General features: G+C 38.2%; 1 protein-coding gene across 9 annotated transcripts in view; it reads left to right on the top strand.

Annotated features, from left to right (window-relative positions):
* The window catches only part of adgrb2 (adhesion G protein-coupled receptor B2), a 306,144-nt gene that overhangs the window by 237,689 nt on the left and 41,918 nt on the right, over nt 1–26,537 (top strand). For all 9 annotated transcript variants that reach the window (XM_081376690.1, XM_081376692.1, XM_081376691.1 and 6 more), the window contains 3 exons: nt 22,021–22,124; nt 23,429–23,531; nt 25,051–25,201. In XM_081376690.1, coding sequence (XP_081232816.1) covers nt 22,021–22,124; nt 23,429–23,531; nt 25,051–25,201 — 358 coding nt within the window. The remainder of the gene's footprint in view (nt 1–22,020; nt 22,125–23,428; nt 23,532–25,050; nt 25,202–26,537) is intronic.

Raw genomic sequence — 26,537 nt, 5'->3', positions numbered from 1 at the left:
TTGCCTCACAATTGGAGTTTAAAAGTCGCATTTGCAAGTTTATATCTCACAATTAGAAGAAAAGAACTCAGAAATGCGAGGCTTCCTTGGTAAAGCTCTGATGGAAACGTCCTGACTAGGGCCCTCTGAAGTACAGCAGCTGCTCTGACAGATATCTAGCGGTCTAAACACGGTCATCTTGTGTTGATCAGAGCTCTCTGCCCTCCCAAGACTCTGCTAGCTTCTCAGTATTACAGATCGAGACTGCTCTTGGGCTTTGTAGTTGAGAACCAGAGGAGAGTCAGTCGTGATGGAAACTGCATTTCAATTATAATGCCTTAGGAACTTGTTAAAGGGATGTTTTGGCATTTTGTTGAGAGACTGTAGTGTGAGTGACTTGTGAATCTCCAGAAGAGAGCAAAGGAATGCAATGTGTGATGTGATGTTCTACTTTGTGTGCATGTTGCTTGGTATATTGGTTTGAATGGCTCAAACATCACGGAGCCAAGGAGGAACCAAGAGTGAAAACCAAACCTAAGTGTCATGCTTCTTGACATGATGCTAGTTTTTTATTGCAAACCTAACTTTTAGTGAAGGATATTATAGAATATAATTTCTGAAAGATATAGTACTATTATTATTCATATTAAAATTATAGTTGTTATTGTTATTAGTTGTTATTATTACTACTACTACTAATAATAATAATAATAGAAACAATTGATACTTATGTAATACTAATGATAATGTATTTTTATATTTTTGCAATGTATTCATTGATTTATATTTTTGTTAATGCATGAACAATCAATAACAATGAGAGAGACGTGTTACAGTATTTATTAATCTTTGTTAATGTTAGTTAATAAAAATACAAATGTTAATTTTTAACTCCATTAAATAATAATTAACAGATACAATTTGTTTAATAATGTATTAGTAAATGTTGAAATTAACATGATAGTTCATGTTAGCTAATGTTATCAAACCATAATATTAATAATACATATGTGTTACCATAATATTAATAATTATGTTGTGTGTGTGTAAACTGTCAAGAATTAATGCAAAACCAAAACATCCCCAGCAATAACAGCCCATCCATATCAATCTCTTCAATACAGTCACTTCTGATCAATTTAATCTGTCCTATATATAAATTGTATCATGTGTCTAAACTGTCAAGAATAAAAACAACATGAGAACATCCCCAGCAGTAACGACACATCCAAACAAAATGAGTGGTATCAAGATACTATAGGTTTTGTGATACTTAGTGGGTACCGTAAGACTTAATTAAGGTATCATGGGAGCTCTAGCCCACGTCGACAGGACTACACAGCGGAAGAGGGGAAGATAAAATGTTTAACAGCAAATAAGAGAGAGATACATGGATGGATTAACCTTCACATTTAATCGAGAGGAGAGGGAGGATGGAAAGTGGCATAAGCTTCTGTCATTACCGGCCATCTTTAGTATAGCTGCTATCAGCCACTGATCCTGTTTATCCCCTGCTGTCTTTTCCAGAGAGCGAAACATTGCCATTTGCCTAGGTTAGAGGTCCGTTTTATTTAAAACAGAGCTTATATTTACTTTGATGCCTCTTTTCTCATTTGCAGTGACTGCAAGCTTAAAGGCTTCCTATGGTTATCATGCCAGCCTCATAGTATGCATAACTCTGTGCAGATCAGTTGCTCACTGATGGATGATGGGAGTAGTTGGCACAGAGAAGATGCTGGCTTCTTTAGGCCATAACAATTTGTCGCCTGTCAGTTTTCCCATGCAACCGATTCACACAGGATTAAACCGGAATACCATGACGAAACACGCTAAGATCCGGTGTTATTACCCCCTTCAGCACAGACACACACATACGCCCGTTCTGAACAAGTAGGCCTACCTGCCCTGCGTACTAAGATGCTCACGGTCTCGTTGGATGAAGGACGGAGGTCTTTCTCCGGGTATCAGGGAATCTGTATTGCATTGTAATCTGCCTCAGGCTTGTTGACCGATCTTGCTACCTCTGTATACAGACAGCCAAGCGCAGATAAATACGTATATTGTGGAGATAAACATTATGTCTGCAGGTTATCCGCTCCACATGGTCTAATATTAAATGTCCCTTCAGACAAAGTGATTTCGAAGGCTGTTGGTGGTAGATACGTGGTTTTCATAAGGTCTTGCATATGTCACACTATCTATGCTTTGTTCTCTTGCAAGTAGTGTGAAACAAGGCATGCTGAGCTATTTGAATTGCAAAAATCAGTGTATTTTTGCTGTACGGTTCTTTAAAAAATGTAAAACGTCTCTAAAGGTCAGATAATGTCAGCGAAGTCTGTTGAAACCGTTTTACAGTGTTTGTAAGGCAGAGCTGTATTGATGTTCTGCAAAAAGGAATATTTTTCCATTTCTTTGCAATTTTATGCAATTAATTCAGCTCAAACCATTTAACTTATATACTCTATTCCAACTTTTTTTGCAGATAACTTCGGCCTTAGATGTGCTAGCTATTTTTTAATGAACTTTACGTGTAAGAAATTTAAAATTATTATTATTCCCACTACTCTTTAGGTTCAATTTATTTATATTTCAGTTTTTATCTATTATAAGCTTTCATTGAACATTGATATTTTATTTCATTTCAGCTTTATTTCAATTAACAAAATCTTTTTGTAGTTTTGGTTTTAGCTTTAGTTTACGATAATAAACAACACATACCCTGCATCTAAAAATGCCTACTTCCATGTTATATAGTATATGAAAAGCAGTGCAACAAATGAGTAATATGTCCGAATAGACAGTATTCAAAAAACAGTGTGAATGTCATGGACTACTATCCCATGAAGCCAGAAGGGAGAAGTCGTCATGATTGTAAATGGAACGTGTGACAGAACGCTGGAATGGCTAACATCGTAGATCACATTACAATACCAACTTGACTAATGTATTCATACTCACAGAATGTAATTGTATTAATTCTCCAGAAGTCCATTTACTTGATTCCATTCTTTATTTGTTCATTTACGCAGAACTAAAACACTTTCGTTGTCTTTTGCTGCCGGGATTGGTAGTTCCTCCAGGAAATGCAACTCTAGTTACATCAGTATAGTGTTAGACATCCTGAAAAATATATTAATGAATATGACCACTAATTAATTACTACAGGATTTGAACCTTCAACCATTTGATTACCAGCCCATATTTGTATCCATTAGACTACACCGCCCCCAAATAGATGAATGAAATGAAGCATGGAGAGTTTGCCAACAGGAGAGGTAAAGTGTGAAGTTTCTCGCAGTGAAATGCTCATCTCTGCTGTGACACTGGCACAATTGCTAAGGCGCTTTCTCATTAGGACACGGCCTAGTGTAAGTCTCAGCTGAGGTGATGCGATTCCTCACACAGTAATAAGCATAGCTGCTCTCCTGGCGATTCACACACCAGCTCAATTTTATTATGCGAACTGTCCCTTCTTGCATGTTCATTTAATTCCCAATTGCAGCATGTGAACCGGTTTATTCTGCTGAAAATCTTCGTATAATTGACCCTTTTCACAGACTGTGATCATGCATTTACACAGATACACCATAATTCTTGCAAAGTTTTTTTTATTTTTTTATTTTCATAACACTACACTTATGGGCTTTTCACACTGTGCTTAACCCCAGTTATTGTTGTTCTAACCCCACTTTTAACACCAGGTAAAGGAACATTTCACACTTTTAATTTAGAAGCGGGGTTAGTACCGCTTTTTACCCTGGGTTATGAAACCCTGCTTCCGAGGCAAGGGTTTGCACTGCTTTTGCCATGCCAATCGTGTACAGTGTGAAACAATGCGATGTTACAGCTAGACAAACAGCCAGTCGTGTGCATCATATTCTTTGTACATTCATGGAAATGCAGCACATTGTAGAAAGAGTAGCTTCCTTGATCGAGGGGAAAAATGTCAAATGGTGACAGAAAACACAATAATTGAAGACCATTTCATTCTTAATTGTATTGTCTGAAAAGGCCATTCAGGATAAACTTGACAGTGCAGTCAGTAATGCGTAATATGATGATGTGCAATGCTAGTGCCTTTATGTGAACATATTAGTTGATTTGTTGGCATATTGATTAGCCATTTGTCCAATCAGTGACACTGACACCGCAAATATGCAAATGATAACCTTAACCCAGGGTTTAGGAATACACAGTGTGAAATTTTTCTCTCTTTTGCAAAGTCATAGAAATTCTATTTTTTTTGTTATTTTGCCATTGGGCCAAATGGGAATGCAAACGTATTTGTTGTAGCTTCCGCTCACCACCATAGAAGTTTACCCAACTACTTCTGAGCTTCTGAAAACCCTAGAAATGTGAAAATGGTCCATGCAGTTCTAAAAGCTTTAGCAACACCCAAGCAAGCTCTTGGGTCATCCTGTTTTGGGAAGCTCCTGGTGGGTTTGGATCATGATGATTGATCAGCACGCTGTTTTTGGGCTTTAGGCTCACATCATGCGCCGTCGCCCTGACAAAGAGTCCCACCACTCTGTTTCTCTCCCAACCATTTCAAAGATAACAAGTGTCCAGGGAACTTGAAGGATAGTGTTAGCATATGCTAAAATGGCACTCGGTCTCTCCTGACGTGGGCGTGAATCAGGTGGAGCGGCCGACACGCATCCAAACAGCAGATCAAGGCTTGGTCTCGAAGGTCTCAGGGTTTAGATGAGGGAACGATACGCCTCGGAGAGTTTCAACCACTTGATTAATGCCAAGTCTGACTAAGTTCATGTTAGGTTTTTCTTGTTTTCCCTCATCCTTTCTCCCTGGTTCCGCTAAGTGCGTTTCTTATTGTCATAATGAGTTATTGCAGAGCGAGAAGGAATGGGGAGAGGAGAGATCATGGATAAATGGTGGCTGTGCAGCGCGTGAGAAGCTGGAGAAGTAGGTTAAAGTGCCTGGGCTGAAAATAGACATGACTTCTATTTGCTGAGGAGCTTCACTCTGCCCCATAGGGTGTGCTGGGATAGACGGCCGATAATTCCCCTATGTAATATGCGTGCCGTCTTTGGCCCTCAGAGCTAATGGGAGCTGTGGTACAAGCTTTTTTTAGGACAAGTCTTATGGTATGGCCGCTTAGGGCTGTAGGCCCTTGAACGAGAACAGGTTCTACCGCACCAGGTTCTCTGTGGACATGGCATGTGATCATATGACCCCTCAACGGATGTCATTTGTGATTAAATCTCACCTCATATCACTAGAACAATTGAAAATGAGTGTTTGAGAGTCAAGTAGGCCCAGTTTTGAGTTAAAAAGACGTGCATGCGATTCAGGATTTATTAGTGCATGAATATCATAGAGATTTATTTTATTTTTTTATTTTTTTTAATGATTGGTGCCTTTAGTAAATGATCTGTTTGAACTATTAATATATTTCTATGTGGCATGTTGTGACTTGATAAAACTAGATCACTTACAGTACGATGAACAAAGCGACAACACGTTTCTATTTTCGATATCCTGCACAAATACTCCAGCCACTGTTTCTCTGTTTTCCTAAAATAAAATAATTGTGTTTATAAATATATTTTGTTTTGTAATTTTGTTTGATGTTTTTAAATAATTTCGGGCTGTTACATTAAAGCCAGCTTCTGATGTCTCTACTCCCTGGCCTACTATAAATAATATTTTGTTTCGAACCTACAGTAAGATACACACCAACGTTCAAAAGTGTTGGGTCTGGAAGATTTGCTTTGAAGGATCTTTTACTTTATTTAATACCAAAACACAGTAAAAACAGTAACACTTTGAAATGTTATTACAATTTAAAATGACTGTTTTAATATATTTTTAATATGTCATTTATTCCTGTGATCAAAGCTGAATTTTCAGCATCATTACTCCAGTCTTCAGTGTCACATGATACATCAAAAATTATTCTAATATGATGATTTGGTGCTTGTTATGCTGACTTCACGTGCTCTTCTGAAATTGTGATTTGAGCTTGTCGCATTAAAGTGCTTTGTTGTCGGAAAGAACATCATGTTTATTCTTGCCTATTTCTTGGGGAAATCTTCTTAAACCCAAGCTATGTTGAAGATATTTAATTTTTAATAAAATGTAGCGTCCCATTTGTTGACAGCTATATAAACATTCATTTAAATACATGCTATTTTCGCTGTGTATAAAACATACAATATGCTTCAATTGGTTATTTATATATGTACTGTAAATATACACAAATTTATTGACAAGACAATGTGATGTAACTGTTGTGGAAAGCACTAATAAATAATACCAGTCACAGAAGTAATCGTTCTCACAACCGCATGTTTAAAGTTAATGAGACCCCCAACTCGGAAACTCGGATATCAAAATCATCTTTGAGCTTTCCAGTTATAACTTGAGAGGGCATCCATATCCGAATTCTGACTAGAAAACTTGTATTTACAATAATTCTGATTGCATGTGAAGGCAGCATTATTCTTATTTTTATCAGTGTTTTTTTTGAGGGAAAGGTAACACTTTTTTCATGAATTTTTCATGAGGAGAAAGGTCAAAAGAACTGCATTAATTTGAAATATAAATACTTTGTAATATTATGGATGTCTTTACTGTCACTTGACACGCAGCATTGACGGTTCAGTGTGAAGACTCATGCTGTTATGGTGTAACATGGCATCAGTTGAAGGCTTAGAAGCTGTCCTTAGTAATTCAATATAGAGCAATACAACGAATATAACACTTATTTCTTCAGTTTGTTTAAAACGGTTGCTGTCCTTCTCCATCTCTTTTTTTTATGTGAGATTCTTCCTTTTTGTTAATTAGTTTTGGTTGTTTTTATTCTGTTGTCACCTCATGCTGTCTAGTGCCCACACATCTGTCGGAGGTGTGGTAGCGAATTGGAAATTAGGCCTCTGCTAAAGCTCCCAAAGCAAGGATACTCTTTCTCTCTTCTGTTTCAAAAACTCTCATAGTGCAACAGTGACCTCACACATTTTCAGTGGCCTTTGAGTCTTTTTTACAATCATTTTTCTTCAATGAAGAGTTCAGAGACATGAACCAAACCTGCGAATCACAGCGTTACAAACTTTGATTGGATGCATTATTTTCAAAATGTGAAAATTGACTTTGGAGGCAGCTATGTATCCCATGAATCATTAGGAATGATTAATCAAATCAATAACAATGGTACGAAAACTACTGGCGGCCCTGCTTTATATTAAGCGCCGTTAAGTACTATCAGCCCATTCTCATCCCAAGGCGTCATACACTGACGCTTTTGACATTTGTCTACATCGAACGCACTTGGCACCCTTTAGCGTCAATATGAGACGCAGACAGATATGGGCCAGAAGGCGCCTCCTAGCGGTCTAACCCTAACCCTACCCCAGACCTAAACCTACCCATAACCGAACAAAGCTCTGTGCGTGTCATATTGACGCTAAAGGGTGCCATGTGCGTTCGATGTAGACGAAATGTCAAAAGCGTCAGTATATGACACCCTAGGATGAGAATGCGTTGGTACTATGTACTTACAGAAAAAAATAAGTACAATGTACTTATTGTGTTCATGTTGTATTGTAAAACACTTTTGCTGCTATTGAGGTGTAATACGGGTAAGGTTAGGGACAGTGGTGGATTGGGTAGGTTTAAGGTGTAAGGGAAGGGTCAACTGTGTAATTGCAAATGTAATTACATAAATTAATTACAGCTGGAATTACATGCTGGAATTTTTCAAATGTAAGTACAATGTAAAAACATGTAGTTACACAATAAGTACATTGTATCAAATTATTAATTTCAATGTAAGTGCATAGTACTTAAAGCCACTTAATATAAATGTACTTACCATAGTATTAACTGTAAATTAGGCATAATACATGCAACTAACATTCAACCAAATCCTAATCCTACCCTAACCCTATAGTAAGTACATGTAGTTGCTTAATATTACTCAGTACTTGAATATATAATTACACTGTAACAACAACACCTTAAAGGAGAACTTGGTAACTTTTTTAACTTAATAAAACTGTCTAGAAATCATTTGGATGGTTAAACAACCTGTTCTGGTGATACTTGTGACTTTCCCCGCTCCCCCCAGCGTTCCCAGGCGGAAAACCAACCTTGCAACTTGGGGACTAGCGTCCCGGCAAAATAGAAATTGGAAGTCTCGTGAGAAGCGGGAACGAGAACGAGAACGAGCGCGAAACACGAATCGCTTTACGGCAATTCAACATAAACACACACGCATGTATGATGTATTACCAGATTACCCACCTCGGTAGACAAAGCTCCACACAATACAGCTGGCTTGCTCCGATCAAAACAAACGCACATGAGCAGCGGTAGAGAGGGGGAGGAGGCCGCCGCAAGTGAGTTTTTTACGACCGTGTTGTGACATATACGCCCCCCCACAGCTGTAGGGGGAGCTCGTGTGGAAAACATGCGACAACAAAAGGGAAAATCAGCGAAGAAGTGACTAGAGTTCGCTAGAGTTGCCGAGTTCTCCTTTAAAATAAAGTGAAACCAAATGTTTTTTTTTTTTTTTACTTTGCAAAATATTTGAATATATGAATACATAAATAGTTAGAGAGTTTAGGAAGAATGTTTTTTTTTTTTTTTTTTACTGGGAATTTGGTTATTAAACGTGATTTAACACACACACAAAAAAGAAAACTGACTTGTAGCTTCTAAAACACACTACCATTCAAACTGAATGATCAGAAGTGAAAGTTAAGAGATTTATCATTTTAAAAGATTTTGGTTTCAAATGAATGCGTTTTTTTTTTTTTTTACTTTCTGGTCATCGAAGAATCCTTATACATTTAAACCGTTGTCAATATGGATAATAATAAGAAATGTTTCTTGAGCATCAAATCATCATATTGGAATGATTTACAGTATGAAGGGTCATGTGGAGGCTGAATACTGAGTAATGATGCTTAAAATTCAGCTTTGATCACAGGAATAAATTACATTTAAAAATACATTAAATTAGAAAGTCGTTCAAAATTATAATAAAATTTCAATAATATTTCACAATATTACAGTTTTTCCCCTATATTTTCAATGAAATGAATGCAGCCTTTTCCAGTCTTCTTTCAAAACACATTTGTAAAATTATCTTACCGACCCCAAATTTTTGAATGGTAATTTATCGTCAGACAACTTTTGAGCTCATGTTTAGTCTATCTTGAAAGAGTTATATATTTTATTTTGAAAAACTTTCTCTGTTTTTTTTTTTTTCTGTGTGTGTGTTTTTCTGCTTTCAAAACCCAGCTGTTGTTCTGTGTTTTCATTTTCACATCAGGACAGGAGCAATCCTCTCATCTACCCTGCCAATGGCATTTCTGTGAAAAACTCAACACCTATAGTAATTTTTCAGGCTGCTGGCATACTAGATTGGTCAAAATTGCCAAACTGAAGCCGGCAGAGGCATAATGTTGGCAATTAATATGCCAGGGACAATAGGCTAAGCAAAAGATGAGAGTGAAGGTTGGCAGCACTTTTCCTAGTGCCACCTGTTACACCTACACCTGCCAGTTTGAGTAAAAACACTGCCACCATACCTCCACCAGCTCCAAACTCTCACACTCCCTAAGCTGTTTAATAGCCTCTTTTTCCCTTGTCTACCTTTCCTTTGCACACAAACATCTCATAGGCTTACACAGAACAGATGTGCACACATAGTAGGCGCTGTTGGAAGGCCAATCCCACAACCCACACACAAGCTTTAGGGTCTTTGTTCACAAATGCTGTTTAGTCATAAATGCTTTGTGTGGAAGCCTGACCGGTCCACACCAGGAGGCCAATTGAGCTGTAAGTGCATGAATGAGGACTTCATATTCAAGCCAATTCACAGCTTATTATAAACCACTGCAAGCTTTATAAACTCAAACCTGTAGCCATTTCACAGGCTCTCCCCAAGAGCATCCAATGTTATTTATTCAAAACTTAGCAGTGGCCTTTTAGAGATATCGTGTCAAGTGCTTTACTCATAGAGAAGAGATTCTAGCTAGGCCTGACAGAAAATCAAAGGTTGTCCATCCATCCATCCATCCATCCATCCTGTACATTACACATCGTTTCAAATCAGCTTTACAGAACATCATTATAGAATCTTTAATGTAACTAGATGTACCGCATCGCGGTACAAAATATGACCGCCGCTCAGGCCTGCACTGGCTTTCCACAAAAATAAATGACGTGGAGTAATTTGGCTGTATTGCGTGTTTATGTATATACCTAAAAAAAGTAGTAGTATGTGCATGTCTGTCTGTGTGTGTGTGTGTGTGTATGTGTTTGTGTATGTGTGTGTCTGTGTGTGTGTGTGTGTGTGTGTGTGTGTGTGTGTGTGTGTGTGTGTGTGTGTGTGTCTGTGCGTGTATGTATGTGTGCGTACATGTGTGCGCGTGTGTGTTTGTGTGTGTGTGTCTGTGCATGTGGATTTGTATGTGTGTGTATGGGTGTGTGTCTGTGCGTGGATGTCAGTGTGTGTGCATGCTTGCGTTTGTTTGTATTCCTGCATGTATGTGTGTGACAGTATCATCCTAAACCAGCAACCCTTCGCTCAACAGCACCATCTACAGGCCGATGAGTGTACAGTCACTAAATGTGCACATAAATGAATTTATTTTATACCCCCCCCCCATGGATGAAATTCTACGAAACTTAGCAGAGGATACCCCCAGAGGATGTCAAGTTAATCATACACATGAAATATGGTGCAGTTCTGAACATCTCCACTGAAGATAGGGGCGATTAAAGCAGAATAATATTGCATTTTCATTTTTTATGGGAGGGGCGCAAATCACAAATGAGTGATTATGGCCTAGGTTGATGTGGGCCCTTAAGAGCAACATACCATAAAAAATTACCAAAAAAGAAAAATTTACGGGGGCCCCAGCGCAGGGGGGGAAGTGGCCCCCGGGAAACAAACAAAATTTTTCCGTAAAAGTCTAGTAGACCAACATACCATAAAAATTTCTTCATCCTCGGTGCCACGGTTCAGGTAGTTATTTAGGAAAAACTGCATTTTTTTGGGTTTGGGGGGGCCCAGCGCGGGGGGGAGTGGCCCCCGGGGACCAAACGAAATTTTTCCGTAGAAGTGTAGTGGGGCTACATGCCCACCAAATTTCATGTTCCCCGGTGCTTCGGTGTCCCTGGTATCGTTGACGAAAAATTTACGGGGGCCCCAGCGCGGGGGGGGGGGGAAGTGGCCCCCGGGGACCAAACGAAATTTTTCCGTAAAAGTCTAGTAGACCAACATACCATAAAAATTTCTTCATCCTCGGTGCCACAGTTCAGGTAGTTATTTAGGAAAAACTGCTTTTTTTTGGGTTTGGGGGGGCCCAGCGCGGGGGGGGAGTGGCCCCCGGGGACCAAACGAAATTTTTCCGTAGAAGTCTAGTGGGGCTACATGCCCACCAAATTTCATGTTCCCCGGTGCTTCGGTGTCTCTGGTATCGTTGACGAAAAATTTACGGGGGCCCCAGCGCGGGGGGGGAAGTGGCCCCCGGGGACCAAACGAAATTTTTCCGTAAAAGTCTAGTAGACCAACATACCATAAAAATTTCTTCATCCTCGGTGCCATGGTTCAGGTAGTTATTTAGGAAAAACTGCATTTTTTTGGGTTTGGGGGGGCCCAGCGCGGGGGGGGAGTGGCCCCCGGGGACCAAACGAAATTTTTCCTTAGAAGTCTAATGGGGCTACATGCCCACCAAATTTCATGTTCCCCGGTGCTTCGGTGTCCCTGGTATCGTTGACGAAAAATTTACGGGGGCCCCAGCGCGGGGGGGGGAGTGGCCCCCGGGGACCAAACGAAATTTCTCCGTAAAAGTCTAGTAGACCAACATACCATAAAAATTTCTTCATCCTCGGTGCCACGGTTCAGGTAGTTATTTAGGAAAAACTGCATTTTTTGGGGGTTTGGGGGGGCCCAGCGCGGGGGGGGAGTGGCCCCCGGGGACCAAACGAAATTTTTCCTTAGAAGTCTAATGGGGCTACATGCCCACCAAATTTCATGTTCCCCGGTGCTTCGGTGTCTCTGGTATCGTTGACGAAAAATTTACGGGGGCCCCAGCGCGGGGGGGGGAGTGGCCCCCGGGGACCAAACGAAATTTTTCCGTAAAAGTCTAGTAGACCAACATACCATAAAAATTTCTTCATCCTCGGTGCCACGGTTCAGGTAGTTATTTAGGAAAAACTGCATTTTTTTTGGGTTTGGGGGGGCCCAGCGCGGGGGGGGAGTGGCCCCCGGGGACCAAACGAAATTTTTCCTTAGAAGTCTAGTGGGGCTACATGCCCACCAAATTTCATGTTCCCCGGTGCTTCGGTGTCCCTGGTATCGTTGACGAAAAATTCAGTTAGGTGACGAAAAAAAAAAAAAAAAACTTTGACAATCCCTATATGACCGCTTTCGCTAGCTACGCTAGCGGCGGTCATAATAATAATATTGTTTGTATTTTGCAACGATACAAGCAATCAAGAAGTTGCGATATGCTAAGTAAGGGATAATGCAGAGCGAGGCGGTTGTTATAGCAAAGGGGTTGTATTCGCTATAACAACCGCCTCGCTCTACATTATCCCGCTTATTACATGGCTACCTACCAAATAAATCAATAATTTGACAAAAAATATTGTTTTTTAAAAGGAGTTTATTGACTTAAAAACGATTGTATTGCTTCCGCTAAAGAAAATAGTCCGTTCCGTCTCTACGGTTAAAATCCTGCGTCCATAGCAACACTCTGTTTTTCATGGCAACGGTGTGTTATACTTAGCAGCGGATTGTTATTAAGAAATAACAGACCGCATTCTACATTAGAATCAACCTAGCCATGTAATAAATAGTATATTTCACTACACAGTGTTGGGATAACGCATTACAAGTAACCCGAGTTACATAATCAGATTACTTTTTTCAAGTAACTAGTAAAGTAACACATTACTTTTAAATTTGCAACAAAAAATTTTAGTTACTTTTTTAAATAAGTAATGTAAGCTACTTTGTTTTACCATAATAAAAAAATTATAATAATGTTTTATTGTTGCTTCATATATTCTTTTTTTGTCAACACTTGCATGTGGGTAAGTTTATATAAAAAAGCAACATTTTGAGCAATTTTTTTAAAGACTACTGCATAAGCAATGCTTGTATCGCTTTTTTCTGCTCCTTTTTTGCCTGTGCCTACTCTTTTAGAAGATGCATAATAGTGCCCCCTATCCTATATCAATGAAAACACAGAAAAGTCAGAAAATTCTGTCTACGGCGGGAAGCGTTGTCGTGTAAATGATGGAAAATTCAGTCAATGGCGAAGAAAGAATTAAAAAAACAAACAAGCAAGCCCAGCCCAGCTGGGAAAAAGTATCACAAATGTAGCATAATGCATAACTAACTTCCATAAAAAAGTAACTAATGCACTTAATTTAGTTACAGTTACACAATATTGTAACTCATTATATTTTTAAAAGAAACTTTCTCCAACACTGACTTTACATGAGTGTACTGTATGTATGTAGATGAAGTTTTAAATACTTATATCTCCAAATTTATATAAAAGTAATAATATAGTTAGAGATATGCGATGCGATGCTATATATCGCTTAACATGAGAGTACTGTATCTATCAGGTTGGACAGATGGATTTATTTATTCATTTTAAATGTATTTGTTTTACATTCATTTCCCATATATTCATTTATTTGACTTGTTTTTACCTTTTTATTTGAAAACTATGAAGCATGTATCTGGTGATCTCAGTCTTTTGGACCCCACGATAGGATTTATCCTGCCTAGTTTGAAAGATGTATCTCGGTGGCCTAGGGGTTAAGCCTTTATCACGTGTTGCTAGATTCTCTTTCTCAACAAGTTCTAGCGGACCCCTAATACAAAGCTGTGCAGCTTGACAGATCGCATAGATTGAAAGGTGGCATACAGTATGTCTCATGTTAAGCTCCTGGTTTTCTGATTTTGTTGCTATTCCAACATGGAATCTCACTGTTAAATAACAGCATTTCTACAGGATTTTTATTCAATGTCATGTATGCAATCAAATCAGTAAATTCACTATGAAATAAAAATGATGTCACCATGAGGTTACATAAGATATTTTGTAGAATGTTGGTTACCATTGACTTCTACTAATGAGGAAAAACAACACTGAGGCATTTCTCAAAATATCTTCAGAGGGAAAGAAAGTCATATGGGTTTGAAACGGCATGAGTAAATTATGGCTGAATTTTCCATTTTGGGTGAACTATTTCTTTAACATCTATGAAAGAGCCTTCCCTGATGCTGTGTCCCTGATTGCAGGAGACTTTAATCATGCCAACCTGCACGACTGTTCTTCTGAAATATTACCAGCATGCCTCCCGGCCTGTAAGAATGCTCTTGATTATTGCCACACCACTATCACACATGACTGCCAGACAGATCATCTGTCTCCGTTTCCTATTCCAAGAACTTGAAGAATATATCCGCGGGAACACTGGATGCAAGAGCAGATGAGTGGTGTGGGACTGCTCTGAGTCGCTGAACATGAACTACACTTAGCGTTTCTGTTAAGATACTATTTACTTTATTTGCTTTATCTTATTCATTAGAGTGCAAGTATTAAAAAAGCTGCTTCAACGGATCACTGTTCAGTGTATCGACCTGAATTAAATTGAATCATTTGTTTACAACAATTACATTTGTATTGACAGCCATGAATCACATCGATTCACTTTCAATCCAGAGATTTATTTTAGGCGACTATAGTCTTTTAAAGTTGGTGGTTTTTAAGAGGTAGGCCTACATGAAATGTGTGGCCGCTAAATCGAAAGCTTTCCACAGAACAGAAAATGCAAAAACATCTATTAATGATGTTGGAGAATGCGATGAGACCAGTTTAGGAGGTGTATGTCTAACTGGAAATTAATGGTGTCCTCATTACTTATTCTGAAGTGACCTGGAAAATCTCAAATAAATATTCTGCACCAATCTGGAAGTGGCATTTTGTAAACTATATACTAAGAAAGTGACCATGAAACCAAAATAGACAATTCTTATGTATGGAATATTGCAGATTTCATTATAAATTATTTATCCAAACACATCATCTCTTCTCTTCTCTGATGATGTGTTTACTGGCACGAGGGCGGGACAACCTGTCACTCACATGAGATCGACCAATAGCAAACTACAATCATCCAATCAATTCCCCATGGAAAAAACTAAGTCCCGCCCTAGATTTTTTTCTCGTTCGAGAAGCTGCTTCACTCAGATGTATGTCACAAAAGGGAGTCGAGCTTTGAAAGTACGTGCCCTGATGCTGTGTCCCTGATTGTGGAAGACTTTAATCATGTCAGCCAGCAGATGGTAGAACGCTCTGCAGATTGCCACAGAATTATTATCTCCCAAAAGCTGCACAGAAAATATGAATAAAAGTGTGGATTTCCAATCTGGGCTTAGATGTTACACCTATCAGGGATGGTAAATGAGAAACACATTAATATAAATAAATATAATAAAAACGTGGCGTAGTCACAAAAACTGACAAATAAAAGCAGAAAGGATTACTCACTCCTGTATGGTTCTCATATGTTTCTAGTTTCAGAGAGGAATACTGTGACCTGTATAATGATTACACCATACTGATCCACCATAATGATGTGCTGTGAAGAGCTGGTGATGCGACATTAGCACATTGGTGTCTGAGTGATTAGACCCCCATTTCTTGGAACGGCAGGAAGGCACAAATGTCAAAATGTTCTTCACTGATTATGCCACCACATTTAATTCCTTAAAAACTGGACAGGCAGTTGAGAGGCAGTTTTTTTTTCAGACTGCAGGCGAGATAGCGTGTGTTTTCCCCCAATGCCTGTTTGTGCACATTCGATGCATACATAGGAACCTTTTGCACGCACTGGTTTCTCGTAGGAGCGGTTGGAGTGGGAACTACATCCGCTTCACGGAAGCTAATATTTTGGTTTGAAAATGGTACTCCACAAGGAAGTATAATAAGTCCTTTATTATTTTCCATTATGATAAATTATGTGTTTGAAGATTTGGATAATGGGCTGGGCCTCTCACTCTTCGCTGATGATGGGGCAATCTGGAAAAGGGGAAGGAATATTGATTTTATTGTGAAAAAATTACAGGAGGCTATTACAATAGTTGAAGAATGGTCATATAAATGGGGTTTTAAATTCTCAGTTGATAAAACAAAAATAATGTTGTTTACAAGGAAGAAAATTGGAAGTGAGGTGAAACTAAAATTATATAATCAAGAACTGGAAAGAGTAAAATATTTTAAGTTTATGGATCAGCTGCAGAAACGTCTCTTAAAAAGTTAGATAATATACAGAATCAGGTATTTAGACTATGTACAGGAGCTATAAAAACTACTCCAATTACAGCATTGCAGGTGGAAATGGGGGAAATGTCTTTGGAAATGAGAAGGGTACAGCTATCATTGAATTACTGGGTTAATTTACAAGGCCATAGTCAAGAGCATCCAACACTAGACACGTTAAAGCCATGTTGGGAAAAGGAGAGGAGGAAAACTAGAAGTTTTGGATGGACTGTGATACAGAAAGCAACAGAACTTAAAATGAATCAATTAAATGTTAGTCCTACTGTTCCATTACCAGTAATAAAACCTTGGGTAATTCCAGATGCTATAGTTGATTTTACATTGTTAGAACAGAGAAACAAGGGTAAGGAATGTAATTCATATAATGTACAGACATATACTAATGAGTACTACAGTTATGTTCAGATATACACAGATGCATCAAAGAGTTCAGACAAAGATAGGAGTAGCATTTACTGTCCCAGAGTTTCATCTATCAATAAGGAAAAGGATCAGTGATGAGCTATCTGTTTATACAGGGGAAATGGTTGCATTATTATTAGCAATACAGTGGATAGAAGAAATAAGAACTGTGAAATCAGTTATTTGTTCAGACTCATGTTCATCATTGGCTAGTTTACAATACAGTCATTCAGAAAGTAGACCAGATATTTTAATGGAGATAATGCAAACAATATACAGAATTCAAATGAGGGGGATTACAGTAGTATTTTTGTGGGTGCCTGCACATGTTGGTGTCCAAGGAAATGAAATTGAAGATAAAGAAGCAAAAGAAGCAGTTAGAAACAATGACATTAATTAATTGTTAATTTAAGTAAGAATGAAATTAAGAGTATTATCAAGAAGAGACTAAAGAAAAGGTGGCAAAAACAGTGGGATGAGAAGGAAAAAGGTCGGTGGTTCTATAGAATTCAAAGGAAAGTGGGAGAGATGAGAATTACAGGGAAAAACAGAAGAGAAGAAATAGTAATATCAAGGGTGAGATTTGGACACACAAGATTAAATAGTACACTTTATAAAATGGGTAAACATGATACGGGAAGATGTGAGTATTGTGGGCAAGAGGAAACAGTAGAGCATGTTTTAATGCATTGTCAGAAATATAAGAATGAGAGAAGGTTGTTAATTCATAATTAAAATAAAAAATAAAAATGCAATTTATACCAAAGTATATTCTGCAAAATAACTCGAGAAATGAGTGTTATAATTTTATTCTTCAGTTTCTTGAGAAATCTAATTTGTGCACTGTAAAAAATGAATCATGAGTCTTGTAATTTTCATTAAAAAAATTTAGGTGATCATTAAAAATATTGTGTATATTTTATTGTTAAAATTGTGGCTCAGTTTTTGTTGAAAATATTGAGAACATTTCACTAATAACACCAAGAGATGCATTTTCCTAATTTTTTTAAGGAAACATACACAATTTTAAGGCTTGAATTGAAGAACTGATAAATCTCATAAAATTAAGGAAAAGGGGCTACCTAGTTATTTTAAGAGAATTAGCTCATTTATGCGGTTTTATTTAGAGACACCATTGTTTGTTCCCAGCATGCTTTGCACATGGCTGGAAATGGAGAGTAAATCTTGAAATAAAGTGTTATTTCATGTGTTTTCGAGTAAAGGGAAACATCTGTTAATGTTAAATGTTCAGGTATGTTTGACATTTGAAAGAGTTTCTATTATGTTAAAGTTTTGATCGTTACCATTGTGCAGAAGAGTAGGGCTTATGGTTAGGTTGTGAATAACTGCATTTTTAAATATTCTGAAGCATGTTGTTTTATACATGTAGCAATAACTTTGCTAATGATAGTGCAGTAACATGTTTGATTCTGTGCTGTCCTAGCAGCAAACAGTATTATTATAAAACTATATGGGGAGGGGGGGGGGGGTTTAGTCGTCTTGATCCACACTCCATACCAGTTGGTGGCGGAAATACACCATTGTGTTGTTTGTCAACCGCCAATAAAATTCAAGAAGAAGAAGAATATTTTGGTTTGCAAAATCCGCATATCAAGGGTGCAAATGTGGAGAAATTGCCCAAAATGAGTTAAGTTGTGCTAAGATAAAAATATGTACCAGCTTATTGATTGCTTCTATAGCTATGTTACTCATATAGACTTCATGTGATGAATATTTTTTACGTACTTTGTAGATTTCTGTTTGTAGCAAATTTGCGACATTCGTCCATAACGGCTGGATTGGGATATAATGGCTACATATAATAATGCTGTATTTATATGGTTTCAGCCAAAAAAATTTTTTTTTTTTTTTTCACAAAAAATAGCATGTTTGGATATAACACTATAAGAATATATAATGTATGCACTGGAGAAACAAGAAAAGATTTAAACAGAGTGTAACATGGAATGTATAAAAAACTACTGTCAATGTAAGGGAGTAGGAGAGTGTTTTGTTTGTTTTGTTTTTGTTAGAATTAACGATCGATCGTTAGCTCTAACAGTCTTGTTTTATCTATCTATCTATCTATCTATCTATCTATCTATCTATCTATCTATCTATCTATCTATCTATCTATCTATCTATCTATCTATCTATCTATCTATCTATCGATCGATCGTTCGTTTGTGTCTTTGCAAACAACTACCTGTCAAAAATTTGTACACATAGTCATTATTTATAATTACTACAATAGTTAAGTATTATTATTATTAACAACAAATATATAGTAGAAGTAGTATAGTTAAAAAAAAATATCATGCTTGGGCAGATCGTCTACTTGTCTGACACTTAATTCCATGCATTTATCGATAAGACATACATATTTGAAGATTATAAGCAGCATTTGAATTTGTCTAAACATTTGACAATAGCGTGCACATGCATATACACATTTCATTGTACTTGTGCATGTAACATTAAGTTGAACCCTGAACTGTGCTATTACCTCAGAGGAAGTGTGTGGTTACACAGATCACCATACACTTCTTCATGGTAGGGCTGAGTAGGTGGGTTAATCCAGAAACATGAGGCATGTGTTCACCCGTAGTAACCCTTCTCTCGGCAGATATGCTTAATAAGCTGGGGCAAAAGGGTCACTAGTGCCAAAGGGCTGATGGGGGATGAATGCCCAGTTTAAGAAGAGAATCTAGCTATGACCTGATGGGGAAAAAAGAGAAAATGAGCTCAGGAGTAAAAGAGAAGATGGAGTAGCATGAGGCTGTTTGGAAAGAAGACCCTTGGCCTTTAGCTTTAACCTGAGCAGAATGTAATCCTCTCTACTACCCCTCTGTATTTTTTCTCTCTGCAGTTTTATCCTTCTCCCAACCTGAAGCTGTTTGTCAAGTGTTCGCAGAATCTGATTTCTCTCTCTGCAGTTTTACTCACGTTTCATATACACACTCACACACATTGGGCACAATCACATATTGTGCAATGCAGCGCCAGACGCGACACAAGTGTTTTTTGATAGTTTAAGCCCTGTTGGGAACTTATTTTTCCTTCATCGAAGCAAAAACCAGGAGACTTGAGATGGATCTTATAAGCAGAAGAGATTTATTCTTCCAAGTAGTCTGTAGTTCATCATCATCATCAAGACTAATCTAACTTAACTTTACATGGTGTCTTATAGGCATTTTGAGGAGGAGGGACTTTTGAAGGTGGAGACAAATTCAAACAAAGCATGTAACAGGTTTAGGTAACACCCTAGACTGAGGGTCTGGCCAATCCTAATTCAATCAGCATAAGGCTCCAAGAGCCATTTGGGTACGAAAGCCATTTGCAGAACAAAAGGTGAGATTCTCAGTGAATCATTCTTGTGCTAATCCCATCAGTCTGACAGTATCACCCATACCTTCACATGATCACAGAGACAAAAGCAAAGCTGTACATTGAGCTTACTGGTCAGGAAATGCATAAAGACAAAGGGTGAGGGTGAGAGTCTCAGGAATTGACTCATTTAGAGAACAGGACTATCAGGAATCTCTAGATATAATCACCATAACCGCTGCTAAACTTTCTCAGTCTATATTGGAATCTAAATTAAAACCTCAAATGCTAAAATCAGTATTCTTCACCATGATGTTATGTAAGGAAGCATATCTGAAATAGATTCTTAAAATTGTAATCCCACAGCCCAACGCAGTTAGCATTTTCACGTCCAGTGCCACGTTGTTTAAATAGCAAATGCAGTTGCGCCCATTTGTGCGCCCATGGGTATGCTGGTCTGAAGAGGTGTGTTCAGGCGCATTGTTGGCGCGTTGCTATTTTGAGGCAACAGAAATAGACTACGCCATTGACCAACTGAAACCTGGTCTAAAGTTTTTGTTTTTTTGTTATTTAAAGGGCACATTACACTCTGCTTAAAGGGTTAGTTCACCCAAAAATGAAAATTATGTCATTAATGACTCACCCTCATGTCGTACCAAGCCCGTAAGACCTCTGTTCATCTTCGGAACACAGTTTAAGATATTTTAGATTTAGTCCGAGAGCTTTCTGTTCCTCCATTAAAGTCAATGGACGTGTCACTGTTCACGTCCAGAAAGGCAATACAGACATCATCAAAGTAGTCCATGTGACATCAGTGGCTCAATCTTAAGTTTATCAAGCGTCGAGAATACTTTTTGTGCGCAAAAACAAACAAAAATAACGACTTTATTCCTCTATTCATTTCCTTCTCTCTGGGCCTCGTAGTGTTTTTGCGCAGTGTTGCACGTCATCACGCATCACACATGACCAGCGTCGGCCAATAGTGAGCCTACGTGATGACGTGCAACACAGACACGCTGCGCAAAAACACTACGAGGCCCAGAGAGAAGGAAATGAATAGTGGAATAAAGTCGTTATTTTTGTTTGTTTTTGCGCACAAAAAGTATTCTCGTCGCTTGATAAACTTAAAATTGAGCCACTGATGTCACATGACTATTTTGATGACTACTTTGATGATGTCTGTATTGCCTTTCTGGACGTGAACAGTGACACGTCCGTTGACTTTAATGGAGGAACAGAAAGCTCTCGGACTAAATCTAAAATATCTTAAACTGTGTTCCGAAGATGAACGGAGGTCTTACGGGCTTGGAACGACATGAGGGTGAGTCATTAATGACATAATTTTCATTTTTGGGTGAACTAACCCTTTAATACAAACACAGGGACAGCCAGCAGCACACAAACTAGCCAAATATTAAACATCAAACGGTTACAATGTAAAGTATTATTATTATGTACATAAAGATATGGTGGAATCCAGCTTGTCCGTATGTCCGTATTGTCCAAAACACACCCATTACTCATTAAGAGAATGGGGACAACCCTTTTAGACCATGCGCCAACTATTTTTCCCGTCGTTAAACTAGCATAAGTGGATTCGGACTCGCCCTAAGTGCACTTGCCCCGTGCGCTTTAGACCATGCGCTTAGATCGTTAAAATATGGCCCCAAGTCTCTTATGCTCACCCAGGCTGCATTTATTTGACAGTTCAAATAGTAATTCAGCGAAAATATTTTTACAATTTAAAATAATTTTTTCTTTTTCTTTTTTGTTGTCTAGTTCCAATATTTTTTGTTCATTTATTTGTTTGTTTGTTTTTTTGCCATGGATTTAGCAGGATTAAGTACAGTCAGCTGGTCATTATCGCAAAATAAACTTTTTCAGGCTGATTGTTATTTTGCATTGTTGACCGGCTGATTGTGTTATAAACATCCATTATTAATCTTACTTCTCTCCATCTATCTCTTCCCAGGGTATGGGGCCCTCCAGTATGCCGTCTGTGCCCCTCATGGTGGGCTGTGGCATATCCTGTACGGCTCTACTCATTCTGCTGCTCATCTACGCTGCCTTCTGGAGGTGAGTTCAGTAAGGCCCTTCACCAACCCACAATTCTGCAGAGGAATTTCTGAATGTAGCTTCCAGGTTCTGCTGTCCTCTGATGATAATAGGATATTACAGTGCACCATTCCCCTTATTTGCATCCCAGAGCTCGCACAGGTACACTTATACCTTAAAAGATTCATTGTTCAGACTTGTTCAGCTTCCCACGTGAGGTTGCCCGGGCTGGAATCGAGCAGCTGGCATGGGGTGGATCTAGAGTGGGCCAAAACTGCAATTAGCAATAATTGGGAACAAATGAGGGATGGCGGGAGCTTCCTGTGGCGGGACAGGATTATGTGGAGAGTGCTAGTGAAGGCTAGCGTGGCTGCTAACAGCTCAGTGTGGCAGATGGCCTGGGATGGTCACATGATCAGCTAACACTACGTCCAGAAAAAGGCCAGCGCTTAGTCAAGTATTTATCTCCTCAGAAGTATGACTCTGATTTTTTTTTTTCAAATGATGGTCCCTTTTTACTATATTATTTATGTTTATTATTTATTTATGTTTAATATTTTTGTGGAAACTTTGATCGTCAGGATTTTTTGATAAATAGAACATTCTAAAGAATCAGAATTTACTTGAACTATGATTTTCTTGTTAAAAATGTAAAAATATTTACTATTTGATCAATTTTATGTCATGGCCTAATAAAGTATTCATTTATTAAAAATGAAAAATCTCTCTGAACCTGAACAGTATATGCACAAACTTTTATGTGTGAGACAATTTGATTGGAAAGCATATTGTGCTACATTATTCATATTAAATTATATTTACATTATAGTTTGTTCAACATTTTGGTATATAATGCCATTATATAGGTTTTAATGGTGAGTATCCAAATACTTTAGATCCAAGTAATTTCCACCCCCTTTCCCATAATTCCATAGCAGGTGGTGGGAAGATATTTCCTCTCTTCAAGCTTAGTGCATCTGCCACACCAACAAAAGCTTATCAGTGTTCTCCCCTATCACTCAGACCATTGGTCCAGGGAACACTGTCATTGTCATCTTGAGCAGAACTGGCTAAAGCTCAAATAGCGGATGAGGACATTTTGCTCACCGGTGCTTGTGTTTCGGAGTTCATCTGCAGGTTATCTGGGATGCTGCTCAAGTTGTCAGTGTTCAATGGAGTGAAAAATATGATAAATGGATGTTGATAAATGGATCCCTTACCTTTATGACATCTAGCTTTTGTAAAGATAATAACTGTCATAACTGCGAAACAGTTGCTGTTAAAGTTGTCAGTGTGTGATTTTCATGTTTTTCTTTGATTCTCAGGTACATTCGTTCAGAGAGGTCCATCATTTTGGTGAACTTCTGCCTGTCCATACTGGCCTCAAATGTGCTTATACTGGTGGGACAGTCCCAAACTCTTAGTAAGGTAAGTGTCTGTGCACAGAAAGAGTTCAGAGTTCATAAAGAACAACTTTTAGGTTCTTCATGTTGTTTGGCAACATTATTGGTGTTGTTTTTATTGTTATTGTTATTATTATTGTTAATCTTATTTAATTTATAATAAAAAGTATATATACATATATATATATATATATTCATAAATGCTTTTGAAAACAGTATCTTATCTAACAGTTATATATATATATATATATGTATATGTATATATATATATGTATATGTAAATCTAAAGCATTTATGAATTAACCATAAAAACTATTATTATGTATTATTGTTGCTGTTGATAATTTCAAAGAAATGTTTTTAACTGCTATTTAATAATGTATATATTTTAATAATAATAATTGATATGACTATTATATAACTTACACTAATATATTATATTGCGCTTATATATTACATAAGTGCATTTTCCAATATGAAATAACCATTTATTATTATTTGTATTATTATTATTTATTGCAGATTATATACATTCTATTCTAATTCTACTTCAATTGAAATTACAATTCTGAGTCCTGTTTTCTACTTTCATTCAAATTCAATTGAAATTCGCGAAATAAATTGGACATTCAATTTATAATTGAGTTTTGAATGGCCCACATACCTTGCGCCCAGACTCCCTAGCGGTCTGTTGTCTGTGGGACAGGTCCAGGTTCTCTCTCCAGGCTGTAATGACATTATGTAAGTGGCCATGATAGAATTTGAGAAACTCAGGCAGGCGCGTGTAGCAGACAGACTCGTGGAAGCCGCTGCAGGGTCAGCTTTGTGTCAGCCGTGACTGTCACACTGAGAGAGCGTGAGATAGACTACAGAGACACCTGAGAAATAAGTGCCGCCATTTAAACTCAACCTGTCGCTCAGAGCTACAAAGAAACCTGAAGAGAACCAAAAGAACTCGCAGGACCCCTTCCCCCTCAATCCAGACTTAATATTTCACTAAATTCTCATATTCGCCATTAGTTTAAGAAAGTACAGATAAGCTTAATTTCAGGACCCATGAATAGTGTGAAATCCTTCTAATTTCCTGGGTCATTTGCTGAGCGAGCCAGTGTTTAGCATTAGAATATGCACCTCATTATTGTATAAAACCTCAGCGAGATACTCTGCTTACCGCTTCTCATTTGCGTTCGCCGCTTACTTAAACCCTACTTTTCTTTAATTCCAGCCTGCCATTTTTCCTTAGAACTCGTTCAACCTGTTACTAACCCATTTTCACATTTGAAGTACCGTCTGCGAGGGAAAAAGCATGGAAAGGATGTGCTGCTATAGAAATAATTTACACACCACAATGGAACTGAGTCCGACTTTCTTCAACGTCCCCGGCTCTTTCCCACTTCTCCTTCTCAATCACTTTATCTCTCTCTCGATAACAAATAGCTGAGAGCCATTTGCACCTCTTCTTGCTTTCTGTGCTTCTTTCTGTCGCACCTTTTTCCTCGTTTCATTTCTCTCTGTTTTTTTTTTCTTACTTCTTTTGTCTCTAGGGACTGTGCACTGTGACCGCTGCCTTTTTGCACTTCTTCTTTCTGGCTTCTTTCTGCTGGGTATTGACGGAAGCGTGGCAATCCTACCTGGCCGTGATTGGCAAGACGAGGACCCGCCTCATTCGCAAGCGTTTCCTGTGCCTGGGCTGGGGTAGGACACCCGCACACACACACACACACACCAGAAACTAACATTAAAGCTACACTGTGTAATTTTTTCAGTTGATTCTTAGCGAAAAACAATTTGTTCGTTCAAAATGATATGTGCTCATTAATGTGTAATTACTTCTACCAACTAATCAAGTATTCTCGTAAGCGTAGAATCTGCCATTTAGAATACATAAGAGCGAGTCGCTCGAATGGCGGCAGCCATGCTGCGCCTCCATCTTGAAAATACATTAGCCAAAGAGGGACATACCTGGAAATTCAAGCTTCGCCTTTCGCGTTTTTACACTCAGTGGCACCGTGACGAATGCGAGGGGGAGATTACTCCCGACTGCCGGCAGATTTGAAATAATACGGCCACCGTAGGAGTTGAAACACTCTCGGAATGGGAGGAGCTAGAAAGTAATATTCAGTTGGTAGTCATACACAATTTCACCGCTAGATGGGAGAAAATCCTACACAGTGTAGCTTTAAAGGTCAAAACCGATGTTACTGAGTGCTTCAGCTCAAATTTGTTCCTCCGTATGAGTGTAACATGCCAGCTCTTATCAATTCAACCACATCAGATTGTCTGTCATGTCAGTTTGCTTTAATGGAGCCCAATGGCACACTACAAACATGCCATGGGAGCTCAGTGTTACTCCTGTGTTGCAAGACGTAGATGTCCGATTGTTGATAAGAAATGCATTGTGTGCCACCATCTTAGCACAGGCGTGATCTGAAAGGGTATTCTAGCACTTGCAATGGCACACGTACATGTTTTGTAACTTATTGATCCACTATCACTTCCATTAATTCATAGATGCCCTTTGCAGATATTGCAGAATAGGATTGCCTCCCACAGGGAGTTGGTAGTAGATGGGTTTCTAACTAAGATGTCAGAAAATGACTTGTGTTACTCAGAATGTGAAATATGGATGTCGTCGTATGTGGCCTGGCTGGACGTGTACATGCTCAGATCATGGTTGTAATAAATGAATATCATATGCAACACCATGGTAACATTTTTTTTAAATTGATTTAGTGTCGAAATTATTATTATATTATTTTTTATTGTATATATATTTATTTTTAATTATATCACCTAATTCATATGGAAACTTGTTTCCACCACAGAATGAAAAATAAAAAAGGTAGGCCAATTGTGATTTTATCTCACAAATCTGACTTTTTTCTCACAATTGCGTTTTACATCTTGCAAATTCTGCCTTTATAACACGCAATTGGGAGATATAAAGTCAGAATTGCATGATATAAAGTCGCAATTGCGTGTTATAAAGTCAGAATTGTGAGATATAAACTCGCAATTCTGAGGAAAAAAG

The sequence above is a fragment of the Scardinius erythrophthalmus genome, assembly GCF_964197995.2.
Source record: "Scardinius erythrophthalmus genome assembly, chromosome: 10".
Classification (NCBI taxonomy): Eukaryota; Metazoa; Chordata; class Actinopteri; order Cypriniformes; family Leuciscidae; genus Scardinius; species Scardinius erythrophthalmus.
This window is presented reverse-complemented; position numbering and strand designations above follow the sequence as displayed.